The sequence below is a fragment of the Urocampus carinirostris genome, chromosome 18 (assembly GCF_059441175.1).
Source record: "Urocampus carinirostris isolate Australia breed hairy pipefish chromosome 18, RoL_Ucar_1.0, whole genome shotgun sequence".
NCBI lineage: Eukaryota > Metazoa > Chordata > Actinopteri > Syngnathiformes > Syngnathidae > Urocampus > Urocampus carinirostris.
This window is the reverse complement of record NC_142366.1, coordinates 10,473,671-10,494,437: the sequence shown is the minus strand read 5'-3', so window position 1 is coordinate 10,494,437 and position 20,767 is coordinate 10,473,671. Positions and strand designations below refer to the sequence as shown.

At 37.0% G+C, this 20,767-nt stretch overlaps 1 protein-coding gene across 1 annotated transcript in view; it reads right to left on the bottom strand.

The window, feature by feature from the left end:
- The window catches only part of map3k22 (mitogen-activated protein kinase kinase kinase 22), a 61,562-nt gene that overhangs the window by 37,020 nt on the left and 3,775 nt on the right, over positions 1-20,767 (bottom strand). The window contains exons 2-3 of the mRNA XM_088322385.1: positions 5,014-5,103; positions 3,383-3,427 (exon numbers count right to left, since the gene is read on the bottom strand). Coding sequence (XP_088178511.1) covers positions 3,383-3,427; positions 5,014-5,032 — 64 coding nt within the window. The 5' untranslated portion in view covers positions 5,033-5,103. The remainder of the gene's footprint in view (positions 1-3,382; positions 3,428-5,013; positions 5,104-20,767) is intronic.

Here is a 20,767-nt window from a genome sequence, read left to right as displayed (position 1 = left end):
TACAGACAATGGAAAAAAATACAATTTAAAAAGTTGTAAGCGAAATAATAAATAAAAACAAGACATGGCCAGTTCCACCAAAAATGGCATTACTGTTATGGAAAAAGCAATATTATACAGCTAACATCCTATTTATGAATGGATTTGGTTCTAACCAACTGCTTTTAAATCTATTACGATGATGACTATTTACCAAATTGAATTTAGTGGTAGATTGCTGTGCCAGCTGCCTGTCAAAATTGTCAAACCTGTTGCTGTGCTGCTACTTGTTGCTCTTTTTTTAATTCATTATCTGGCACAGCACCTGCTGGTTGCAAGTTGGATGTTACTTGTACCTAAGTAAAAATAACGATACTTTTAAATTTGGTTTCGCCGTTACAGTCGAGTGATATTCCCATGCCCACTTCGTGCTTTAGAGTCAGAAAGAGACATTCCACTTTCCTTGAATTCAGCACAAGATATTTATTTTATTTTCGGCATGTGAACTAGATGTGATGCCGTTTTCCCAGCATAAATGTACTAATACTACTGTAAAAAGGATGAAAGATAACTGCAATAATAATTACAGAAATGAATCAATATTTAAACAATAAATAATACAATAAATACAAACTAAAATCAATACATCGTTTAATTAATAAAACAGAAATTTAAACTAGGTTTAAAAATAGAAGCAGCGTAGTTCCCAGCTAGCAACATTAGACAATGGAGACCGGTTGCTTAGCCATTGCATCATTGCTCCGCAACACTTTTTTTTCAAGCTTCCATCTGGAGTGAAGTAAAGAAAATAAATAAATAAAATGGGCCTATTAAAGCATAAGGGGATTTTCCAAGAGTTATAAAAGTCTGTAAAATATTGCGTCCTTGCAAGACCTCACATGTCATGAGCTCCAGTCATAATGCCTCTGTTGAGTTTTGCAACATTAGCTTCGTGCATTCGAGTCTAAGTAGAGACGCTACGTTAGCTTCTCATGCTAGCCGCCGACCAGCTATACCAGTTGTTTTCTTTTGCTTGTCAGGCAACGAAACGGCGGCTTAAAGATTTAACGGGCCTGCGACTTGCAAGCAAAACAAAAGAGAGAGGCTGAATAAAGACACGGAGGGGGATTTCCTGGTGCCGAGTGACACATCAGGGCAAAGGCATCCGGCAGGATTAGCGGCCAGGGACTAACTTGGACTCGCCTCTGCAAAGCGAACACAATGTAAAAAATGTTTGAAAAGTTAACGTTTGACGGACCTGAATGGAGATGCCGTAGGGGAGAGTTCAGTTTTGTTAAACTATATTCACATACTTCCTGTTGAAACTTGGACATCAGTTCTTGGGATTTGTTCATGTGTTATATAATGAAGAAAACTTGCTAACTCTGACCATTTGTGACACAAGCATTAGGGTCTTCATTTCTATTGTTTGTTAATGCTATTAAATGTAATACAAATATACTACTTTAAAGAAATTGAAATAAAAAAGAATATACAGGGATAACTTGTTTTTTGTGCAGCCAGTACTGCAGAAATAGTAAATGAACGACATTTCCTAGTAAAATAATGTTCTATCTGTCTATATTATTTCTCATTTTAGGTATGTATTTTATTTTATCACAAACATGTTTTTTCTTATATCAACTGAAAGAATACGAAAACAAATAAGTAAATCAGTAATATTCACAAGTAGAATACTATTGTTCCATCTGTGTATATTTTGCTCAGTTTAAGTATTTTCATTGTATCATAAAAAATGTTTTCACATATATCAAGTAAAAATAATATTACCATAAAAGTAAATAAATAATATTAACAAATAGAATACTACTGTTCTATCAGTACATATTTTCTTCAAATTTTAAGTATTTTATATCCTATAAAACCTTTTTATATGAAGTGAAAAAAATATATATTACCAAAGAAAAAATAATAAATTTAAAAAAAATTCTAATTCTAATCATTATCCTCATTTTAAGTATTTTCTTTTAATTTGGTTCATAAGTAATTTTGTTTTTTATTCTTTCTTCTATCACTATATTTTTGATTGCGGGTCTACATTGCAATAATGAAAAAAAAAGATAAAAAAAACAATAATAAATTAAAAAATACTTAAATATACTAAATGAAAACATTACCTTGAAAGAACTGTTTTCACTTTCATCTAATTGCATTAATAAATTATTTTACGAGATTAAAGAAATTAACATACTGAAAAATCCAGACAAAAGGCCGCAACTTTTTTCCCAAGCTTTCAACCCTGCGGCTTATACAATGATGCGGCCAATGTATGCATTTTTCTAACAGCCGCCAGGTGCACACTAACAGTAAAGGTAAGTGTGAGGCAGGTGGAATATATGTGTCGAGGATGTAACTTCGAGCTTTGTGCATGAATAAAACTAGCAATAACAGACCCTCTCATGGAAAATGTGTCAATCGAAACGGGACTGCCAATTACCATATTTGGATTCATTTCACAAGTCTTTTTATTTGTAAACAAAATAGTGTGGCGAAACAAACGGATTACAAGAAGCAACGTCCAACGAAGCAGAAATGTATCAGGCGGATTTCTATTTATCTGTCAGCATTATCGTTTTAGAGTAAATATTTTGGATTCTATGGATTGTCCTTCATGTAACAAAGCCATTTTCGCAGACGTTCAAAAAGTAGAAGACGGTGTTTCTCTGATGAGTATATTTTGAAATGGTTATATCTTGAATCCCAAAAGTTTAGGCTTTCCAGTGATATGTGGCATGACTTATTTCAGTGACTTGTGACAGTGTACAGACAGAAAGTCCGGTGGGCCGTCAGAAAGTTAAGGGGTTAAGGTACCGTATATTATTAAAACTCTTTCGGTGTAAAAATCTCATGTTTCAACGTGGGCACATGCAGCTTACAGTCAGGTGCGGCTTATGTACGTACAAAATATTTTTCTCTTTAAAAATGTAATGGGTGCGGCTTATAATCAAGTGTATTTTACGGTTGTTTTTACAATGTGGAGCTGCAAGCACAATGTAAAAAATTGAATTAAATGCCAAAAATAGGGACTATTTAAAAATATGGTCGAACGAGAAAAACATACTAAAAATGAGCAAAATTATTGGCCAAAAGGACACATTTTTACAGTGAATTTATATTTTTTTCTAGTTACGAAAAGTCATTTGATTTTTTTCTTTGCTCAAAGTTATTAGTTCGATTTGCTTTCATAAAAGTTTTTATGTCATACAATACATTAAAGTATTTTTCTAATTTAAAAAGAGCATGTTTTGCACGTGTGTTTGACATGTTAGATTGAATACTGACTAACATATTTCAATGAAGGGGATTGCTACAACTGGCTTGAGCAACTGCTGTGTGAGCAGAAAAATGGGAACCGACTAGTGAGCAGATGCTGGAAACTCGCCTTGTAAGTTCCTGGGCTGTCGGGGTCCATTTTGGAGACCGTCATCTGTATAGAAAAAAAAAGACAGATTTAACCTTCATCGAGTCAAAATGACCCGCCACAGTGTTTTTAAAAACTCTGAAAAAATACCATAAATTAAATTTTAGTTAACGTTAAATGTGACTTTTCCTAGATTGGTCGCAACAGCAGGAAATAATGAAACGCTATTTTTATTCACATATCATTTAAGCTGTATAAATAAGTACAAAAATTGTATCTATAAGGACGACGTTTGCTTAGAGAAAGAAAAGTCACACATGCCTTGGCTAAGAAAAATATATTAATATTGTTTTCGGGTGGCATTATCTTAACTGTACACATTATTTGGTTTAGTAAATAAAAGTAAATATTCAAATGCTTATGCACAGAGTGGGAAAGCCCATAGGACAAATTTGTCCATTTATGGCTGTGAGGTCTCACGTCAATCAAAATATATGGCAGCAATGATATGTTAAAGGTGTACAAAACATTAATATACTGTATGTACAGTACACTTTGTGTGTGTCTAGTACTAAAAAGAAAACACATAAGGTTGCGATTACGACAATAATTTGTGGGGTTGGTCAGGTCGCTGTCAATCTTAACCAATCAGCCGTATTTTCCTCACTGAAAAGGCGCAGCTCATTAAAAAATTAGTTTGTTATTGTATTATATAGAAAATTATTGGCTGAGGGATATATAAGACGTGCTGGACTTTTGAGCATATGGAATTAAAACTAAAATAAGACCTACGGTGCATAAAATTTAAATAATGTATTTTATCAAACATAAATTAACATTGTGACATCTGGTTTGACCACTAAAATTAATTTTAGCAACAATCAATTAACATGTCAACCACAAGAGGGCCCTCAAAGACCACTCTATATGTTTTTCAAAGGCAGAACAGTTACTGTATGCTGTATCATCTTAAAAACAATTCAAATAAGAGGACGTAATTTTGTACAAAACGTTAATAGAAAACCAAAATCTTTATTGAAGTAATCCCAATAGGTTTCATACTTGCGGACAGTTATTGTCCAAAGCAACAACAGAAGTGGATTTGCAATGAAGGTTTGAAAGTTGGTGTCCTAGCTGCCTTCCAAGTTCTGCGCTTCTCTTCTTCCCGTTTTGCAACAAACAATTAACATGTCAACCACAAGAGGACACTCAAAGACCACTCTATATGTTTCTCAAAGGCAGAACAGTTACGGTATCATATAATTGTAATTCTGCATTTACCACCACATTTTCCGGTATATAAGGCTCACTTTAAAATGTCTGGCCAATTTGGGGTTTTTAGGTGCGCCTTAAAGTACATAGGCAGTAACATGACAGAAAAATGTTATCACATAAATAACCATCAGCTCGATAATTATCTTGCACCCAAGATATTTCTATCGGATGTTTTCATCATTTCATTGTCTTAAAGTTGGAAATGCCTCCACACCGTACATACTCCAAAAGGGCATAAAAAGGAGGGAACATTATACAAAACATTGTCGTTAAACAAAACGGGCCATCTGGTGCTGCTGCTTGCACACTTTTTTAATGCGTTATTTTCTTTTCCTCGACCAAAGGAAGTGAAAGGAAGGAGCGCTCTGGCCACTTACCCATGTTTACTGTCATCATCAGGAAGTGGCCTTGTTGAACTCGAGCGCGGAGCTCAACTTCCCTCGGCCGGCCGCAAACTCCTCTTCAACCTGAAGGACGCAAAAAACGGCATTTGATAATTGTCCTTTTGGACAGCAGCGGAATCCTGAAAATTCCCACAACTGTGTTTTTCTCGACAGGAGGGAACGGCTAAGGGATTGTGGTGCGTTTGATGTGGTTCCACGGCCCGTCCTACCTACGATGCACTGGCATCAGGTTGTCACGGTGACATGCACCGAGTGCTCCGCTATTGCAAGGAGGCCCTCCAGAGAAATAACAACCACCGGCACCAGAGTAGACACCTGGTAATGATGTCGGTCTTTAACATTTGTATTTTTCAAAATGGGGAAAACATGCTTATTCTGCACGGGGATGCTGAATCAAACTTTAGAACCTGGAGCGAAGGTCAGCACGCAAGACAAACCACTAGTCCAATGTGCTGCCTGCAGTGCAATTAATGATAGTGTTTGCACTTAATTAGAAATCGATTTTTGGGCTTTTTGTTTTGAGCCATTTACGGTTGTGAAGTCTCGCGTGAAGCAAATTTATGGCAGGTACACACTGTGTGTCTAGTCCTAAAAATAGCACACACTGTTGCAATTAAGACACATTTAACACTCATGCATAGAAAAATACACGGAAATTTCATATTTTTGTTAGTATCGTGTTTGTCTAAAGGTAACTTTAACTCTAAGTTGAAGCTTAAAAGCTTTAACAGCAATAACATGTTTTAAAACCTAACTAACTCCTACTTAAAGCTTTAAATCTTTTACTTGAACAATAAAAACGTTTTAAACTTTTTTAATATGAAAAAAGAACTGAAAGTTAAAGGTGTTAAATCAAAGCCTTATCTTTAACAGTATGAATATTTAAAAAACTAATTAACCTGAATATAATATTTAAAATGTTTGATTTAAGAGCAGTAATAAACTATGCTTTGAAAGCAGATTTATTCTTTCACTCCCTCCTCCCCTTCTTCTCTCTCCTTTAACAGTAATATGTTTTGAAATACGAATTTACTCAACTAAAGCTTTGAAGCGTTTAATTTAACAGGGATAAAAAAGATTTTCAAATAAACAGCTGTGTCAAAAAATAACTGGCAGATTAATTTGTTTTTAGAATAGAAACACAAATTGATTCATTAAAATATGAATGCAAATAGAACTAGTTCTTTAAAGTCCATTAAAACATGTAAAGTTAACAATGTATCCAAACCTGCAGTTTGGAGAATCTGTAAAATAGAAAAAATGAGAATAATAATACTTATGCAGTACTAAATTCCACTACTTTTATTATCCAATAAAACCAATTGAAGCAACAAAAAAATGTACACCTCAAACTACAGACTTTTGCATGAAAGTAATGGCAACTTCCGGTTTAAATATTTCTAGTTCCTGATTGCAAAATGCCCACAAGTTACTAAACGACATCAATATCAGCCATTAACACATATTCCAATTCCTCAATCTGCAATTTGTTCAATAAAGAAAAAAATAAATACATTTAATTAAATTGCTTCAAATATGCTTGTTTGTTTACAATATTAAATGTGCATTGTGGAGATTGTTACCCTTTGCCATACTTTACTTTAGGCTATTTTGAATGCAACAACGCAGATTTTAAAAAGTTGCTTTAGAAAAATACCTATAGTATATATGGCCCCAACGCATAGCTTTTTCAAATGAAAACAGCTTTCCACTGTCAACAGATGAAAAGTGAACCATGCTGTACCAGATAACAGTTGATCTGTTTCTATTGGTTATGACAGGATACAGCTGTGATTTGGGATATGCTTGCAGCTTTAAAATTGTACAATAAGGAAACGCTTATTATTTAGAGCAGTTATAAAGAAAAAAAAGCACAGTAAAAAGGCTGATGTTTCAATCTTCCAACATCGTAAAAGAAACCAATGTTATATCTTGACAAACGGGGTGTGTCTCAATACTTTGGTTCATGTAATAAATTACTTTGAGAAGGCTAAATGTGTCGCCTCCATTACGATGTTCACGAGGCTTTCAGGGGTAAAATATAGAGCAGTCTAGGTCTGCAGACAGATATATTGGATGCTGTAATTATCCACAGAGCGCGTGCAGTGAGACAAATAGCAGCCCTTTGCCTGACTGTCTGTTTTTTTTACCGATGTGCGTTTTAACATGAGTGGAAACGAGCAACAAAACAGCAAACAAATGGGAACCTGTGAAAAAAACATCTGCCTCTAGAGCAAAGACCACCAAGATGCTGTGAGGCAGAGGTATCAAACTCAAGAGGGCCGGACTAGTAGGTTTAAGAGGGAAAGGGGGGGGGGGGGGGGTTCTAGAGAGAGAAAGACAGAAGAGAAAGAGGAGAGAAAAAAGTGTGAGTGAAATCCAGAAGAGAGATTAATAGAGAGAAAAAGAGAAAAAAGGGAAAGAGTGATAAAGAGACAGGACACAAAAAGCTAAGGAGAAAGAGAGAACAAGAAAGAAGGGGAAAGTGAGAAAAGGAGAGGGACAGAATGAGATAAAGAGAGAAAGAGAAGTGAAGGAGAAAGAGGGGGAAAGAGAGAAAAGAAAGAAAGACAGAGAAAGCAAGAGGAAGAGCACAATATGAGAAAGGGAGAAAAGAGAGAGGGACAAAGATAGAGACTTAAAATACATCGTGCGGCTCTTCCCCCCAAAAATGCATTTTTTGCTTTTGTGCCTCTTTGAGTCGAAAAGGTTCCCGAACCCCTGCGCAAAAGGTGAAGAAAATAGACTGCCACTCTTGTTTTCCAAAGCTGCACATCTTAGAACAGTAGACCCCTGGGTTACAGTAGCGTTCCCACCTTTATATGTTTACATTATGGTGTGGGATGTTTTTGACCTCTGTTGCAGCGTTTTCCTACACGACAAACACAACAATTTGTTTTGCGTGTATAAAAAAAGAACAAAAAACAAACATTGCACTGATTGTGCATATGACTGTGCATGTTACGTCTTAAAAAGCCTGTCTGCTATTGGTCAACCACATATAAGTTGCAGGTCTCCTCATGGTTTGCGTCACAGCATTAAAAAGATGCTGAAATGCTATTGGCTGGATTCCCACCCACAATGCCTTTCTCCGTCTGTCTTGGGTTCGGAATCTCATGTTTCGTAAAGTACCTTGCCAGTTAGTGCAATACAATACAGTATTTTTTTGCATTGTATTTATTAGCTATGGGCCCTAAGACTTGCAGTAATGCTATAAAGGAAGAAGCCAAAACATGATAACCATGGGAAAAGAGCTAGCAATTATAAAAGACATACAAAAAAGGCTCATGCATTGTTACGCTCGCTAAGGAATATGGGTTTGAACAAATTTATTGACACTGATAACAGAAAACAATCATGACAATCTCAACAGCAATTAAGCACATTCACAATATTATATTTCAATATGACGTTTAACAGCAAACACAATGTGAGGTTTGAACAACCTTTCTCGAAAATCTTAATAGCAATCAAGCATATTCACAATTTCATTATATGACATCTTTGTTAGTGTCGATAATATAGCCATAAACAGTGGATGATTAATGCTATTAAAAATATAAGAGCAATTAAATCAAGGAAATATTCTAGGGGCATGACAATCCTTGCAAGTGGAAGTTTTAAAAAAAAGTTTCATTTTTAATCTCCACCCCTCTCTGCATCCAGTGTACCAACTCAACTGACGTCACACTTGGGGTAAATAAAATGTCATTTTTCCTTTATATGTGTTTTATTTAATCATATAAACATTATTTAGAAGTAGTACTTACTGCATCCTACTTTGTTACTAATGTTTCATATGTATATATAAATGTAATGTTTAGACTTGTATAATCAAGGGTTTGAAAGCATTAGCTGAATTAAGTTTATATCCCCCCAATGCAAAAAAATCACAATGAGGGAAACTCTGCTGTATCTGGGGAATTTGACTTTGCGTTTATTTATAATTTTCAGGACCGACTTTCTTTTTTTCTCCATTCTCTAACATCCGTTTCTGCCACCATGAGTAAAAATAGTGTGATAATTAGATAAAATATCAGGACTCTCCATTTGTCAGCTGTGGTCTAGTGCAGTGATCTTCAATCACTGTGCCACAGCCCACTGGTGTTCCTGCGACACATATATTAGTCGCCGCATTGTGCCATGGAAACTTCCAATTAGTGTGCCTGTGCGGTATGATGAAAGTTATTTTTTGTTTGGATTTACTTTAACTGGAGATGTAACGGCACTGACTGAGGGTGTCCCCAAGGATTTTTCAATGTAAGAAATGTGCTTTGGCTCAAAAAGGTTGAAAAAAAACTGGTCTAGTGTTTAAGAGTCAGTGGTCTTCCTTTGAGACCCAGGTAGCATAAAACCTCGTGTGGTTTAAATATTGTACACGAATAAATATTGTACGCATTTCTATTCTTATCCAACTCATTTTCCGGTATATAAGGCGCATTGAGTTATAAGACACACTTTATAATTTCTGGCCAACTAGGGATTTTCAGTTGTGTCTTATAGTCTGAAAAATGTAGTAATTGCTTTGGATCAAACCCACAAACTCAAGCCTGCGAGACAAACTCTGAGGCACACCATTAAATTTACAAATTTGGTATAACTGCCTACAAATGTTGCATATTTCAACATTGATCAACACCAACTACTGCCGGTCCTTTCTTGAGTTAGACCTTGCTAACCAGAATCAACAACGCTTCTTGCCCTAAAAGAAAGAGGACAAGCGGTTTAGGAACACCCGACGGTCCGATCTATTAATGCCTGAGTCCTGAGTGCCAGCGAGCCACCAGATGGCCCATCTGTTTCTCCTCAAAGCCTGAAAATCACTGCCCGTCGCAAGTCGAAGTGTACCGAGTGATCGCCATCCCAACGCTGATCACACTTCTTGGCAAACAATCGTTGCTTTTTGGGCCAACGCCAATTGCTCAAGCGGTGAGTGAGAATCATTTAGATGGTAATCTCTAAATCTTAAAAATGCAATTGGAGAGGAAATATACCTGTTTTTTTTGCATTAAATCTATACATATTCATTTGATATATTCCAATTACTTTCCTGAATAATGCATTTTAAAGACAGCCTGTCTTGTATTTGTCATACTGAGCAGTGACGTCATCAGAGGGACACCATAATCCTAGCAAACCACATTGTTTTACGTGTTTATTAGTCTAACAGGTTACAAGAGTTTTAAACAAAGTTTTGCTACGTTTTGAGAAGAATGCCTCGGCATTGTGACGCAAGTGGATGCAGTAATGGTACAACAAAGAGCAAGCAGCCAAAATGGGTTAAATGGCAAAAGAAAACCACACACAGAGAGCCGCCAACGAGGGACTAATCAAGACCAATCAAAGAAGGGCGACTAGTCGCAGCCTCAGGGTAAAGACTTGAGGGTGGCCGTCCCAAAAAAAAACTCGCCGATCAGCTAGGCTAACTGGGAAACAACAACGAAAAGCGGTAACGGCGAGAAACGCAAAGCTGGCCGGGAATAAACCAACCAAGTTACATGGCGATATCGTCGCTAAATCCGGGCTAGCGGATCCGAAAACACTGAGTGGGCAGCCATGCTAGTCGGTAACCAACAATGAAAAGTTGAAACGGCAACAGCAATGAAAGTGAAGCCAGGCAGTAGTAAACCAAGGGAAACGGCAAAACAACACATAGTAAGCAGCTAAAAGGGAGCTATCTGGGCAAAATTATACCACCCGCAACACACGCAGCAAGAACCACAGACAAAAAGCTACAATTGCCTACCTCCATGCAGAAATGAGCGGTATGCAATCTCTGTTTAGTACAATCGCAGTCTTTTTTGGAGCTGATCTAACATGTTGTGTTAACGGGATTCACAATATTGAAATTATTGTGTTCCGTCAATGACATCACAGCTCTAAGGCAAACAAGCCATATGGTTCAACTTTGAGATTAAATTTCTCAAGTCCTGTGGCACGTGGAATATTTTGCAACATATTGCATAATTGTGAGGAGGAACACTCCACGTTCTGTGCCTAATTTAATATACATGTTTGGGACTACCTTTAAGGCGCGATATCACCCAATAAAGAACATTGATGTCTAACAGAGCTCCCTTCCGCTGCAGTGGTATTTTTGAAACTCTTGATTAAAGGGAAGTCGTAGCCCATCCATACTAGCGTCTCTCTGCTCCGTTGCGTCACTATCAAAACAGGGGAACTCCCTGCGCTCTTTCTGCCGCTTGCTCTTGGGAGACTTGAGAGGTGAAAGGTTTTTATCTGCAGCTGTGTGAGCTCACAACTGACATCATCTTCGTGGAGACCCGAAGATCTGGAACAACTTTATTGAGGAATATGCAGGGATCCCTCAAACGTATCCAATGCCAAAATATGAAACAATATTTGTATAGTTTTTCTCAAAACCTTTGAACTCCAATTTTATCTGAACCTAGAGAGTTGCATTGTGTAACCCATAAAGACAGTGCTACAGGTTTTTTCTTCAGTGGAGTTTTAGTACTGTTCAACAATTGAATAAATTGGAAAATGGTGTATACAATTTAGGGATGCACTGAAATGAAAATGTGGGGCGGAAACAAAAAAAAACACAAATTAAAACATTCGGCAGAACAAAAATGAAACACAGAAAACACTGACAGGCATGTTACCGGGATGCGGAGGGATACGAATGCCAGGCAAGAGGGGTTGTTCGGCTTGCGAGTTAGTTACGCAAGGTCCTTTTTGGTTAGTGATAGGAATTTTAAGGAGAGTGCCGAGCAACGCCGAGCCGTTCCGCTTTGTCTAAATAAATTAAACAACACAGAATACACAAAAACTCTTATTTTCAATTCTGGTTCTGTTCGCCAATTTAAATGAGTAAACGTGCATTCAACAGCCTTCACAATAATCCTCTGATGAGAGTTCTACAAAGAAAAGCACGGTTTTGCGTAATCCTGCTGACGGAAAGAGTTCAAACCTCTGCCAAAAATCACCCACAACGCTATACGGATTTTCCACAAATGCATTTGTTTTGGACCACCATGTTGCAGTGAAATTTGGCTTCATGTTAATCTGATGCTGGACTAGAATTTGAAGTGTGACCGAGCAACTTTGCACTTGGGCGAAAAAAATGTCCTCCAACAGTGGACCAGACAACGGTCGTGCAAACAAACAAATCAACAAGGGATGCCTGAAGGCGATCCTGCAGGCAACAATGTACTGATGAGTTATGGATGTTAAAGCACAAAGGCTTTGTTGAGCAAATGCGCAACGAATGTTCACAGTCGGATTTCTCTAATCGATTGTTGACGATGGACGTAAATATCTATCACGTAAAAACGTGACTTTAGTCAAGATACAGTAGGCCCCCAGAATACAACAAATAGCATAGGGTAAAAACCTATGGTGTTGAGTTCTGAACCCCCAGTACCCCATATAAAAACATTAGAATAAAAAAGGTTGGCAGAAACAGAAAGGTTGGCAGAAACAGATCTGTCAAATTTCCTTAGGGGAGGGGGCGTAAGGTGACCATATTTGGCCATGCTCACTCTCAGCATTAGTTTTTCTTTTTGTGTCATGTTTTGATTAATGTATCCAACAATACCTTCAATAAAACATTTCATTTCGTATTTCGAATAACAAAGTATACAGCAAGTATTACTTACATGGAAATCCCGTGCAACATTGTAAACATACATGAAAGGCTAGATTAAATTTTTATAACCGGGGTATGAGGTGGCTTGAGCCAGAACAGTCAAGTTAATGGTTGGGGGCAGAGGGAAGGGGTAGATTTTAGTTGAAAGATATTTTAAAGCTTCCACTTGTGAAAATTGTCATGCTTGTAAAAGATTTCCTTGCTTTATTTCCTTCCTTTTTTTTTTGATAACATTCTTTGAATATCAATTGGTTTTGGCCATTCAATTTAGCTAGGATAGCGTTGTGTATGCGTTATTTGCCAATCTTGATCAAATGCAAGCTTCATTTTCATGGTTATCATGGTTTTGTTTCTCCTTTTGGCATCCCTGCAAGTCTTGGGACTCATATAGTTGGAAAAATAAAACTCACATCGTCTTTACAGAGCACGTGAGATTCTAATCTGGTTGAAGAGACAGAAATGCATTGTTAGAGACAATTCTGCAAACAGCATATCAGAATATACCATGCCAGAATCACTCAATGGTAGATTTCTCTGTTAATTGATGAACATTTAAACTCATAGAGATGGTTTTGCCTCCTTTCCAAGTTTTATACGGATCAACATTTTTTTTTAACTTTTTTAGACTGAGCCATGGTGCACATCAAACAATATTTCACATTGAGACAATTCTTACCAAGTATTTCAAAGTGGGCAGGGCAGCTTTAAACCACTCCTAAGTGATTGGGAACACACCTGACTTACATTGTTATGGTTTTTATGGCTCTTAGTCTCTCCTAAGGCTGAGGAATCAGTTAATAATTACTCATCATCTGTCATTCTTTAAACGCTAACCTCATTCAAATATGGAAACCTCTAAATCACATTGGTTAAACTCACGCTCCGTGGAACACTCACAGATCACCCACTGTAGCTGTATTTGCTGACTACCATTTATCAACCAGTGTTATTTTACTTAAAATTCAATTCACAAACATGCCATTTAACATGCCATTTAAGGCAATACAAAAACAATATATAAAATTAGATGCAATCTAAGAGCGAAGTTCCCATATTCAGGTAAACATTTTAAGAAACAATAATAGAGATCAGAAATACTTTAAAATTCTTAAAACAATTATAGAATCAGAATTAACTTTATAATTGTATTGCTACGAACACATTACGGTGGCACTCCAGTTGGCATTTAAATTAGTGTTTGTATAATATTTTGCCACTTTCTATTCTGCATGAGCTTCGCTGAGTTAAATAAACCCTAGTGAATATGAATGTTAATTGTTGTTTTGCTTTTTTTCCACAAATGCAACATTGATAACCATTACAATAGATTGAATCTTTGTGAAGGAAACATACTGGGGGGGAAACCCTCAATAATCGTTTTATAATGTAATCTACATCGCAGAATCATAGTTTAATTGTGAGCCTCCGAACAGACCCCTAACCCAGCTAAGGCACACTTTTTATGCCATTAATTTACTAATCCAGCCCTCAATATAAAAATGTGAGAAATTCAAAAAGGTACAGATAATTTTCAAACCACTTTCTGCAGACATATTGAAGTTCTCTACTGATTCCGTGTGACACAATCCCAGACAGTGAGTGTAAAAGTCACTCGAACCACCACAGAAACACCTTGTATTCACACAGTGGACAAGAGCAAATCACGGTGAAATGTCAAACGCGGTTTCCAAAATAACAAACATCAACAGCAGATGAAGTCACACAGGGGGACGGGCGCCAGAACCCCCAGCGGAGGACACGTTGCTACACAGTGCAGGAAGCGTGGGAGTGATTATTTAGTGAGACGTTTTGGTGACTGGCTCCTTCAAGAAAAACAAAAGGTCAGCGGTGGGGGTGCCCTGTCCGTCCAGCTAGTGACAGCCAAGTCTGTGGTCGCCCTGCATGAGTCACCAGATGGCAGGTTCTGGGAAGTGAACGGACAAGAGAATGTCACCTTACTGGAGAGGTTGTCAGACACAAGCTACATGCTTCATTACATCCTCCTGGAAACTTAATGTAGACTGTGCCTCCTTTTTGCTCTTAACGTTCTAAGTAAGGCTAACAGAAAATATCTCAAATTTGCCAGGAACTGCATATGAGTTCAAACTAAGATAGCAGAATTCATGTCATGTCCTATTGTGTTTCCTGGGTGAAAAAAAAGGATTGCCTTGTGTTTGAAAAGTCTGGTGAGAATCCTGAAATCTAACAAACAATAAAATCTGTGGGAGAGTTAAAAATATAAATAAAACAGCATTATTATAGTGGACACTCAGGATAAAACAATCCTGCATTATGATATTTTCACTTTCATGGTTCATTGATCCCTTAACCGTTAAGGTCAGAAGAGCACCACTTCCTGTGGTGTTTCTATTGAAAATACAGCCTGGCTGCGCCCATTCCTCCCCAGGCCGTTTCTTTGGGAAGGGTTCGTGAAATAACATGTTTTTTTCTGCCCTTCTTTACTGCATTTCCCCAGTGTACAACATATAAAAACTATTATTTTGCATGTCTAAAAACTTGGAAATTTCTATGGTTGTGCGTATGTAGAGCTAGGTTTTAAAGAAGCGTGCCTGCTATTTGTTTGCATCATGAAAATGCAAATATCTTATTGGCTGAATTAACTCGCACAATGCCTTTCACTTTTTATTCAGTTCAGAATCTGGTTCACAAAGACTTTGTGAGTCCACAATACAATACTGTCTTTATTCACTTTGGGTACCAAGGCTTGCAGTGATGCTAAAGGGAGAAGCAAACACATGATCACCATTGAAATGAAGCTTGAGAGTATCAAGAAATACGAAGAAGCATATAAATTGCTACCCTCACAAGGTTGCATGGCTGTAACCAATCACCGACTGTAACAACTACTAAAGATAAGGAGGAGATTAAAGCAAAGGATATGACAATCGTCGCAAGTGGAAGGTTTGAATTCAGTACAATTTTTAATCTACTGTCTCCACCTCCTCTGCATCCACTTGTTACTCCAGTTGACTAGCTTAAGTCATTTACATGTATATTTATTTCTAATGTAATTTAATCATGTTCGCATATACTACACATACGTGGTACTTACCATACACTCTTTTGTTATTTTAATGTTTTAATACCAGGGTTTGGAAGGCATGAAATACGCATTACCATAGCTTTCTATCCCTGGCCATACGGTGGCCTACTGTACAGTTAAGAAATGACCAAATCAAGTGACACGATTTTGGAAGGATCCTAAACACAATAACTCTAGAATAGACTCAACAGCGAAAAAAAAGATCGGCCTCCAACTAAGTGGCGTCTATATTAGCTAGCCTGATAAGTGGATTAGTGTGCCGTTATCGCTGGCCAAAAATAGCCGAAATTCTCTGGCGAATCGGGGAGATGCGTATTCTCACCCCGGGAGGAATTCTGGAGTTAAGCCGCCATCTCCATTATGCGCTGACACACTATTAAAAGTGCAATCATTCATTGGTGGCGAGACAGAATGTTAAACAGCTGTGGTCCAGCAACAGGAGAGAGTGTTTATGTTTTGCCGTCAAGCAATCCTTGGTCTCAGGCCCTCGGTACTCAAGAGTGTTCCATTTCAGCAAAGGAGAACGGCAAAAAAGCTGGAACAATGTGTAAAAAGCTAATTTGTGGTTCAACTATATTGTTTCTGGAATAGACTTGTGTTACGTTTTTAAATTACGATGTATGGAAATAAACAAATTGAGAGAATTTGGCATTGACATTACATTGGAGCAGAGTTTTTCAACCGGTGTGTCCTGAGACCTTGTCTAACGTGCCACATAGAATTTCCAAATTTTGACCTTTCAAAAAGCATGCCAGTCTTCATTATTTTCACTTGCTCCAGTGATCAGCCAAATAACATTCATTCATTAACATTTATTCACCAGATTACATTAGGGCTGCAACAACTAATTCATTAAAACGGTTAAGACCGATTATTAAAAGATTTGGCAACTAATTTGATCATCATCCTTTTTATTGTGATTTAAAAGTCACCGAGTATGTTATATCAATGCAAATAACACAGATGAGATTCTGAGAGTTATTGTACCTCTTTAGTCCGGCAGAGGGCGCCAATACTGTTTGATTAAACATTGCATCATTGCAAACAAAATTGACTTGAACGTTTCAACTTTGTAGGCAAGTCACGTTTGACTGTTTTATCATAAAATAAAGTAAATAATTTTCAAGGGAACAAATTGTGCTGCAGAAGAAAGAGGAAAGAAAATGAAAATAAGTAAATCAAATAAATAAAGTACAAAGAAAAATAATGATGACAAGTGTAACTCTACACATGGGGTAGATTCTTAAGCATGTTATATATCAGGGGTGGCGAACACGTGGCTCTAGAGCCACATGCGGCTCTTGGCCAATAAGAATGCAGCTCTTTGCCTAACCATATTTTCTATATACTGTGGCTCATTGCCTTGTTTCATGTTTATTTTTTGTGTGTATTGAGGGTGGACACTTTCCTTGAAATCAACACAAGAACAATACTTGTTGTAAGGAGAGGAGTGTGTTATGGGAAATATTTTTTTAATTGGTTGTGTTTGTGTGTGTCTGTATGTCATGGCAGGTCAGTGCGTGGTGAAGCTCTTTGACTCTCACAGTTAAAAATGTCGGCTCTTTGTGTCAAACTTGTTCGCCACCCCTGTTATATATCATTTTCATATTGGAAATGGGCATCATATTCAAAGATCTAACCAAAAAAAAAAAGTGTTAACATTTTGTACGTATTTTGTAGATAAAAAATTTGTAACACAATAAATGAAATGTATTGGTTTTTCATGTTTTGTTTTGTATGATAAGTCCAAATAAAATATGATCTTTGGATAAGGTGGTAGGAAAAGAGTATATTACATATTTTTGTAGCATATATTTGTATGTATTTTTGTTTATTTTCAAGTTAATTGACAACTACTTTTTGTATTGTTTTAGATTGTAGACTATTCTGTTGTTTATTGCAGTATTCTGTCCAGAACTTGTTTAAATAAAATAAATATGTCTTTAACAAATTACATTCATTGATTGAACAGAAAAAAATAAAAAATGTATTGATTATGAAAATAATCGTATAACGCAGCCCTAGATTACTTCTTTTTTCTTGCTATACAAGGTGTCTCAAAAATAGAATATTGTGATCGTTATTTATTTTCTCTAATGCAGTAAAAAAGCAAACATTACATACGTTCTGGATTCCTTACAAATTTTACTGAAATATTCCAGGCCTTTTTTTTTATCTATTCCTGATTATGGCTTAAATGCTTCCAGTATCATTTTTTCAGGGTATTCTAATATTTTAAGATGAGACATTTGAGTTTTAGTTATGATTAGAAAAAAGTAATAACATGAAACTGGAGCCAGGATATTCAATGAGCAATGTGTTTTGGGATTTTTTTTTAATAGGCTCAACAAAGTAGAGAAACACAGCATTAGAGAGAAAAAAAATAATTATAAAGTGAGATACGAACAGAATAGTCGCACTTGTTCTTGATAACGCCGTAGTGTACATTGTTTGCAACAAGATTAGACATGGATAAACAAGATAAACAAAGACTCAAAAGACAAATATGAGATAACCAATGTCGGGGTAAATGTGCAAAAATATTCAAAAGGTAGACTGGCTCAAGTTTTTGTTAGGGCTGCAACGATTAATCGACGCAGACAAAAATCGATAACAGAAATAGTAGACAATAAATTTCGTTTTTTACTATTGTCGCTAACAGAGTAATCTGTACATTAATATAATCTCAGTTGAAAGCAGTTATAAGCAACGGCCAATAGCAACTGTCTCTCGAGCAGTAGTACAAACATACGGAAAAGAAGGGCACCACTTGGAGCATTTTAGCCTGATTATGGCCATTAAAATCACTACTAGCAAAGTTTGTAAAGCATACCGCACGGTAGTAGATTGGTGATACAGGAACATTTTAAGAGCACATCGGACACGTGAACAAAACGGAGTCTGACTCGCCTAGATAAGGCGGCAGTAGCTCAGGAGGTAAATGCTTGTCTTGGGATCAAGAGGGCGCAGATTCGATTCCCGTCTCCTCCGTGTTATATGTCGAAGTGTCCTTGGGCAAAACACTGAATCCCTAATGCCCCCTGATGCTGCGTTCGGTGTGTGTGTGAATGGGTAAGAGTGAAGTACATTGTAAAGCGCTTTACGAGGTCTTCATTGACTTGAAAAGCGCTATATAGACATACTTGCATTTATAAGATCCAAGTATGGTTTTAGCCAGCATTTATAAGATCCAAGTATGGTTTTAGCCAATCATTTTGATTGTACATTTTATATGTGTATATTGGCTATAAAAGAGAGCATGAGTATTATGCCAGACATTGCCGGAAAAACGTATTTGAAATTAAATGCATGCAGTCTGAAGAACATAGGGCAGTAGTAAAAAAAAAGACAAAAGACCGAATGATTTTGATTTTAAAATGTTGGGAATGGTTGACCACTTTTGTTACAGACTTTGCAATTGACCACTGAATGTACTTCACAAAATGCAAAAAACATTTTTTCTATGTTATTAATTATTATCTGATTGTTCAGCTAATCTTGTTCCAATAGTCGGGGAAAAGTCTACTGTTAAAATAGTTGTTCGTTGCAGCCCTAGTTGTGGCTCAAAAAAGGTTGAGAAACTCATGAGAGAGAAAAATAATTCTTAAATGTTTTTAACATCATGGATTTATTTTCTCTGCTAGAATTAAAAAAAGTTTTGTAAAATTAATTTACACAGACTAATTGGTGCACTGAGCGAGGTCTGCATGCAAGTGTGTGTTGTCTATCCAGCCGTCCTCAATGCAGACAACCATTGTCCTCTAACTCAAACAAGCCGTTGCAGACAAAGCTCCATCGGGGCAACTTCCTCTTCGGGAGTTTGGGCAGAGCGGGGGTGCGAGTTTCAAACCCTGAACTCTCACAGATAAGGACGGGGGGGTAACCCCTGGTGGCCCCTGAAAGGTTTCAAGCGCCACTGTGCTAAACGCAAAAAACGGCCTGCACATTTGTGTTTCCTGCCTCGATTCGCTTACTGCAAAACTATGGTCTAAAGCACTGGTTCTCAACTAGTCAGACTTCAGGACACACCATTTCATCTTAATGACTAGTGCCACCCAGATCAAGAAAAAAAAACACTCCTCAAATTTATCCAATAAAAATGTTTAAGCAGTTACAAGCAGATATAGTATAATATGTTCACCTTTAAAAATGTTTAAAATAAAATAAAAAATGACCAGCAAAAGGAAAACAACTTCACGTACTGTATATTTCCGCATATAAGCCTACATCGCATATAAAGGACCCCCTAAAACTGCATTTAAATAGCCATATACAGAAAGAAATTCAAATTCCATTTTAAACCATTTACTGTACCTTCGAGGAGCACTTCAACGGCAGACACTCGTAGACTATTTTCGTATTTTGCAATTGTTTACTTATTCGAATAAATTGTTGTCGTCACTGTTTTCCACTTATCCATACCTTTATCACTAACTTTTTTTAGGACCCATTATTATGTGCAGAAAAGGGAAACAAAACCAACAAAAATACCATAAATTGAGATGTGGTCCATCTCAAAGGCACCAATTCACTGAACTGGTAAAAGAGAGTACATTCACCATCTGCTGTTAAGGAGTGTAATCGACACTCCTTTTTTTTTTTTTTTTTTTTTAGAAAGACTGGTCCGCAACCCACTTTTGGGCTCAGACCCACCAGTTGAGAAACCCTGGTCTTAAGAGCCAATCCATGGGGCTACATAGCATGAAAGCATCCCACCCACAAAGCAAACTTTCTTCATCTTTGTAGCGTAACTGAGCAACGTCTAAAATGAGGCCTTTTGCTGTTCAGGCGCTTGTGAGTCACTGTAACCTTTGGCAGCAGCAGAAAGTGTCTGACAAGTGGCCTGCTTTATGCACATTTAAGATAACGGGACTTTGTATCAACTTGAACTTTTCCATGGGTTTTATTTTTGGTACAATTAGATGACCTGCACCCCCCCCAATAAAGGCGGAAACTGAAGCCAGACAAACGACATTCGGTTGAGAAAAAAAAACAATTAGCCCTTTAATGTGCAACATGAAATAATCAGTAATTTATATAAGGCAGGAGTT